The following is a 7,169-nucleotide window of genomic DNA, read 5'->3' on the forward strand; positions in this document are numbered from 1 at the left end:
CCAGTATAATTATCTAGGAATAGTTTTTAAAAAACAATGGCAAGATTAAGTTAGGGGATAGCATCACTTATGGATAAAGCAAGAAAAGCTTATTTCAAGGTAAAAAAAATTAGTAGGTCTTAATGTTTCCTGTGATTTACTTGAAAAGTTGTATGATTCACTAGTTTTACCAATTTATCTCTATTGTTGCGAGGTATGGGGAAATGATTTAATGATTAGAGAAAATGATTCAGACCCCTTTGAATTACTGCATTCTAAATTTATCAAAGAAATTATAGGTGTCCATTGCAAAACTTATATTGATGAGTTCAGATTGAATTCGAGTTGTGTTCTGATTCGTTAATTTTTTTATGGAGTTGTGCCCCTTTATCTTAGAAAAAATTACTATTGGGATCAGTTTTCCTGTATTATTTGTGGATTTGTTTAATACTAGATATGTGTGTTATTTATGGATTTTTTATTAAACTGATGTTTCCTATGTTTAAAGGCGATAAATCGAGCTAACAATGTGGATTATGGCTTATGTGCCACCGTTTGGACTCAGGATGCATCTCGACTTCACAGAGTTTCCAAGTCGCTGCAGGTATATGTATATGCAATATACTTAATTATGTATCGTAAACCAAAACCTATGAACTTTTGAGACCTACAGTGAAGGAGTATTTATAAACGTTTTCATGTTGTACATGACACCACATCAATCTTAAGCACTGTGGAATCATTTTATTTTGTGGGGGCCAATGTTCATAGGTAAACAAAATGTTGCAGGTTTGTGGAGATGTAATTTCATGGGTAAGCAATACGATGTCACTAGGAGAGATAACTCTACTTGGTTTAAAAAATGTTCAAGGACACGTAAATTCGTGAGTAAGAGTGACCCACAAAATCCACGAACATCAATCCCCCACGAACAATGGTGATTCCACAGTATAATAGAAATGTATTTATTTTAGTGTATTAGTTGTTTGCCACAGATTATTTGGCTCAGTCATGAGTTTGTGACTTCAGTAGTATACTATATTAAAACCATAACATATATACACTTCTCTTATCACTGTGCAAAAGGTAAATACAGTTATACCATTAATATACATGCAAGTATATATGCATACAGTATATGTACTTAGTACATCTTATTCATTTTTAGGGCTTTCCACCTTTCTTGTCTTAAGGTATAATCAGATTTTATATATATATATATATATATATATATATATATATATATATATATATATATAGTAAGGTAATGGGGTATATTTGACACATAGTTAAACAAAAGGATTCTATGACCCTTAAAGGGAGTTAATGTCCCAATTATTTTACGATTGCCATGTAAATTACATAAAACTTGAGAATAATTTTTTGTAAGGACATGGCACCATTGACCTTGAGAAATAGGTCATGGTAATCAAAAATATGAAAAAATAGCATATTTTATACTCTTTTGCTTGCAAAATATGCATAATCATTGCCTTCCTAAATGATTTCAATTTATTTCATTACAACTGTGAACTATGACCCTTCTGTGTATTGCAGTGACTAGTGATAAAAAGCCTGTTATTGTTACTCTTACTTAAGGTAACTCCATACTCGCAGTTTTATCTGATACAAGTTTAAATTGTGTATTTATTTCCATTCATTAGAGTTAAAACTAACAAATTATCAAATAAAATACATAGGTCATCACACTTTTTAAGATGTGAGACGTACATAATCAGAATCATATATCACCGTCAGAAAATTGCAATTTTCATTAAACAGCGTTATCAAAATCTCATAAAAACTGGTTATGACGATATAGTAGTATTCATAACAATTTCATGAAACTGTATCTTCACAAAAATATACAAAATGTATGTAAAAAATAAAGGAAATCATTGCATAATAGACTTCATAAAGAAATCAATAGAAACAGAGTTATTGCCCTTGGATTCAATATTTTGAAACGTATCATTGATTATTCATCTATAACTTAAGACTTTTGAAATATTTTTTTTTAACAAGATTTTTTACAATAACTATAGGAAAAGACTCCAACAAAATTTATGTTCCTATCATGCATAAATCTAAATAAATCATTGATTTTGCAAAATCTGATGACATCACAGGAGGGTGGAATTACTTTAACTGCAAGTCTTAGAAGCAAAAACCTTTACTGATGAATTCACAGTAAAAAGATTTTTTCAGTGATAGGTAGACTGAATTTAGGAATCCAATGACTCTTTAACCCATTTATTGCCCCCCCCCCCCCCCCCCCCCGAAAGTCTCCAGTAGCCGTGTTAAAGCCTACAGATTTTACATTTATATGTTTAGAGACACGGGACCAATTGCATAAGGCCATCTTTAAAATGAGGTCAAGACCATCATCAAAATGAGATTTTACCCATTTTTAAGGTGTTTTAGAATATTTCCAAATACAATGGATGTTATATGACATTTTATGGAGCTTTAAATCCTTTTTGACACCAGTTACCTCCCTTTTGATACTTTCACCCTTAATATCTTCGATCTTATGAAAGATAACCCAGTTGGGGTTTTCAACTTCTTGGTTTTACATCTTTTGAGGTCAAGGTCAAAAACATCTATAGTTTTCAATGTTTTTAGCTTTTCATACAAATTCAGCATTTTTGAGGAGTAGATGAATTTCAAAGTCATCTCTCCTTTACAAAATACTACATTTCATTCAGTCATTTGGAGTTAATTCTTATTAAACCTAAGACTTTATATATCACTCTTAAACCCTGAGTAAGTGAAAAGCTCTATAATTGTTTGCGAACAATTAGGATTACTAGTTTTTGTTTCTATTCACAGGTTGGAACTGTCTGGGCCAATTGCTGGCTGGTCCGAGATCTGAATATGCCATTTGGAGGGGTGAAGAATTCTGGAGTTGGATCTGAGGGCAACATCGACTCAATGGAGTTCTTTACTAATGAGAAAACAATATGTGTAAAATTGTGAAGAGATTATTGTACTAGTTGACAGTTCTGGACAATCTGTGCAAAATTATATAGAACAATTAAATTGTGCTTTCTACAATATTGTATATCAACAAGAGTGTGTGAAAGATGCCCCCGTCCATGGTCATATTCATATCAAAAACAATTTTTGCCATGATGCTGATAAATGACATTGACCTTTATTAGTGACAAACTTGGACTTTGACCTCCCAGTTCACCAAGTATGAAGTGTCTATCTTGTACACTTCAAAAGTTAAGATTAGATTAGAAGCTGTGGAAGAAGAAAAAAAATGAAAACAATATGCCCCATGATCTTTGATCAAGTGAGACATAAATCAATATTCCTTGAAAAACTATCAAATTTTGCACTACTATGTAGTTGACCCAGCATAATATACATTTTAGATGTAGATATCAGAGGGTTTTCTGTCTAGGAGGCAGCTGAAATTGAGTTTATCATATACTGTGATACATGGAGTTTATCACTCCCTCGAGATTGCCATGACTGTAGAACAATATAGAGGGGAGTTATGTAACAAAGGAAGCAGATTTTGATGAATGTAAAATGTTTGCTTTTCGTATACATTCCAGAGCTGATTGTAACTGTTTATTCATGGAATTTAATCTGTACAAAATTTTACATTGAGTAGGATAATGGTTGAGCTTCAATATTATCATCATCGCAAGTCACGGCTGAAATGTACGAAAGGGAGAGTAGCATATATTTCAGCCGTGGCTTGCTACGATGCAATATTATGGAAATTGAAACTTTTTTTGGCTGCTTGAGCAATGCATATAACTCCTGCACCAATAGGCTGTATTTACTCGGACACGTTTTTGGAAAAATATTAGGTGATAGCTTAATTGTGTGGATATTTTCATTACTGCACTATATGTATGTTTGTGATACATTTATGATAACAGATTGTTTCTTTTCAAATAAATCAGAATTTGCTCACTTATTTTCCTTCTGGTCATTGAATCCATGCAGAGAAAGATTGCTTTCAAGTTACGACTTTAACCACCACAAGAAAATTTGAAGGTTTTATGGGATACATGTACACTGTATTTAGATACAGAAATTTTTTTATATCTTCAGTACATATCCTTGTATGCATTTGAACTGCAAACTGTTTGTTAAATATTTAATACTGGACTTGTGCTCACTCTATTTATACCCACACTTTCTTCAGGAAATTTGTTATCTCTGTCTGCCACACTTTGTCAACAGTATGCATTTGCTCGATGATGGGCTGTATGTTATCTGAAAGGAAAGCACCCTGAATTTTTTATTTTTGGCATTTTTGCCAACTTCATACTCCTGTCGTATAACACAAAGCAATTTTGGATAATTTAAACATTGCTTGGGTTTGCTTATTTATTCCTCATTGAATGCAAGATTTTGGAACTCCTACTGAAATCATCAATTTTTAGGGCCAGATGACTGTAGAAACTGTACCTGCTTCTTTAAACTTTTCTGGCCCAGTGGTTCTCAAAATTTTAAATGACCCCTCCCTATTTTTTGCAATGATCTCCCCTTTGAAGGGGGTATAGCCCTTCATTAAAATAAACTTGAATCCCTTTCAACCAAGGATGACTTGTTTCAAGTTTTATTGAAATTAGCCCGCTGGTACCGGAAATTTTAGGAATTCGTCAGTGTAATTTCGCTATTATGTCCCCATGGAGAAAGGTGTTGCCCCTCATTTGAAGAAACTTGAATCCCCTTCACCCAAGGATGATTTGTGCCAGGTTGGTTGAAATTGACCCAGTGGTGATGAAGAAGATGAGAATGTGAAAAGTTTACGATGCCAATGACAGACATTGGTAAGTTTTGATCAGAAAAGCTCATTTGAGCCTTCAGCTCAGGTGAGTTAAAAAAGATTTTCATTGTTTAAAGATAATTTCCTGGAGGCAGGTATTGTGGTTATAACACGATAGAAAATTGTCGTGTTTGGAAACTGGAAAAAATGTACAATACGGCAAAATTTTAAAACAGTTTACTTCATTTATTAAAAAAAAAAATACAATTCTAGTATTTCTAGAAATTCAAACTTGCAATCTAGAGTTAATTGTGTGTAATCTTCCTTGCCCTCTTTGAACTGGCTCCTTTAAAAACTTACCGGTAGTTATTCATGACCACACCACAAACTTGTATCAATAACAAGACGAATTTCCAAGAACCTTTTTTAGCTCACCTGAGCTGAAAGCTCAAGTGAGCTTATCTGATCGCCCGTATTCCGGCATCCGTCCGTCTGTAAACTTTTCTCATTTTCAACTTCTTCTCAACAACCACTGGGCCAATTTCAACCAAAGTTGGCACAAAAGATCCTTAGGTAAAGGAAATTCTAAATTGTTAAAATAAAGGGCCGGGCCACCTTCCAAGGGGAGATAATCAAGAAAAGGTAAAAATAGGGTAGGGTCATTAAAAAATCTTCTTCTCAAGAACCACTGGGCCAGAAAAGATGAGATTTATAGATAAGCTTTATTAGGTAGTGCAGATTCTAAATTGTTAAAATCATGGCCCCCGGGGGTTGGATGGGGCCTTAATAGGGGATCAAAGTTTTACATACAAATATATAGGGAAAATCTTTAAAAATCTTCTTCTCAAGAACCACTGAGCCAGAAAAGCTGAGATTTATATGAAAGCTTCCTGATATAGTGCAGATTCTAAATTGTTAAGATCATGGTCCCCAGGGGTCGGATGGGGCCACAATAGGGGGTCAAAGTTTTACATACAAATATATAGGAAAAATCTTCTTCCCAGAACCACTAAGCCAAAAAAGCTGAGATTTATATGAAAGCTTTCTGATATAGTGCAGATTCAGGTTTGTTAAAATCATGGCCCACTGGGGTAGGATGGGGCCACAATAGGGGATCAAAGTTTTACATACATATATATAGGGAAAATCTTTAAAAATCTTCTTCTCAAGAACCATTGGGCCAAAGAAGTTCACATTTACTTGAAAGCTTTCTGACATAGTGTAGATTTAAGTTTGCAAAAACCATGGTCTCCAGGGGTAGGTTTGGGGCCATAATAGGGACTACGGTTTTACATGCAAATAGATAAGGAAAATCTTCTGATATGGACCAAGGTGACTCAGGTGAGCGATGTGGCCCATGGGCCTCTTGTTAATTTGAGGGCTAGAATTTCGACTCAAAGCAAAAAAATATAAGAAGATATAAGGTCACCTTGTCGACATCCACGTCCTAGCTAGCCTAAAAAAAATTGACAGATGACCTGCCTGTGATACTGTTGAAGAGATGTTTTGTTGAAACACTGATATCCATTTTCTAAAAGATGGTCCAAAGTTAAAAAATTGAAGCATTTTATCAATAAATTTCCATGACACTGTATCAAAGGCTATTGACCTTTGTGAACTTGCCTTTAATCCTAATATGAGATTTAAGAATACTTCTAATCATAGTGCCACATAGTTCCAAAGTTGTTGTTTTTAATCTCAACTTGGACCACAAATATTACATCTGTACATGAGGATACAACATCACAAAAGTGTTGACAAGTAATTACTATAAGGCTCCTGAATATTCAATGTGTGCTACCTGAATATTTAATATGGGGTACCGTATATACATGTACTCGCCTATAAGTCAGTTCACTTTTAAGTCGGTTGTATTTTGGAGGAATTTGCAATTGACCCGCTTATAAGTCGGTGTGGTTTTCTCCCAAGTCCATTGCCAATTTCAGATAAATATTGTTTTGCATTTACCTGTGTTTCCAATGTTAAGGGGTGTGACATCAATATTTGATCTTTAATTAACAATTGAAACAAATATAAAATCAACACCTGTAAGCACTTCTATTTTATGCATTTAGTAACCTTAGATCTTCGTTTCCCGCACTAGATCAAGTTCTGACCTTTATAAACGATTACCTTTGGACCAATCTGATTAAAATCAGATCCTCGATCCAAAAAGATCAAAAAAGAGGAGCGGATCGAGGATCTGATTTTAATCAGATTGCCTTTGGACTTGCTACATTTCCTCTTCAGAAAAAATACCTAGTTTTCTAGGACTCGCTTATATTTGTCAAACATAGAGTTGAACTCCCAAAGCTCCAACTTATAGGTGAGTAGTTAAGTACCTATACAACTGAATATTCAAAGTGAGATTATGAATATTCAATGTAAGACTCCTGAGTATTCAATGTGGGATACTTGAATATGATAAATTGATTTAACTAAACACACTGCA

The 7,169-nt window shown here is 34.0% G+C and overlaps 1 protein-coding gene across 1 annotated transcript in view; it reads left to right on the forward strand.

Annotated features, from left to right (window-relative positions):
- LOC125646201 (2-aminomuconic semialdehyde dehydrogenase-like) overlaps positions 1-3,915 on the forward strand; it is a 21,293-nt gene extending 17,378 nt beyond the window's left edge. Inside the window, exons 8-9 of the mRNA XM_056141993.1 lie at positions 476-583; positions 2,812-3,915. Coding sequence (XP_055997968.1) covers positions 476-583; positions 2,812-2,958 — 255 coding nt within the window. The 3' untranslated portion in view covers positions 2,959-3,915. The remainder of the gene's footprint in view (positions 1-475; positions 584-2,811) is intronic.
- Positions 3,916-7,169: the final 3,254 nt, after the last annotated feature.

This window comes from Ostrea edulis, chromosome 6 (genome assembly GCF_947568905.1).
Source record: "Ostrea edulis chromosome 6, xbOstEdul1.1, whole genome shotgun sequence".
NCBI lineage: Eukaryota > Metazoa > Mollusca > Bivalvia > Ostreida > Ostreidae > Ostrea > Ostrea edulis.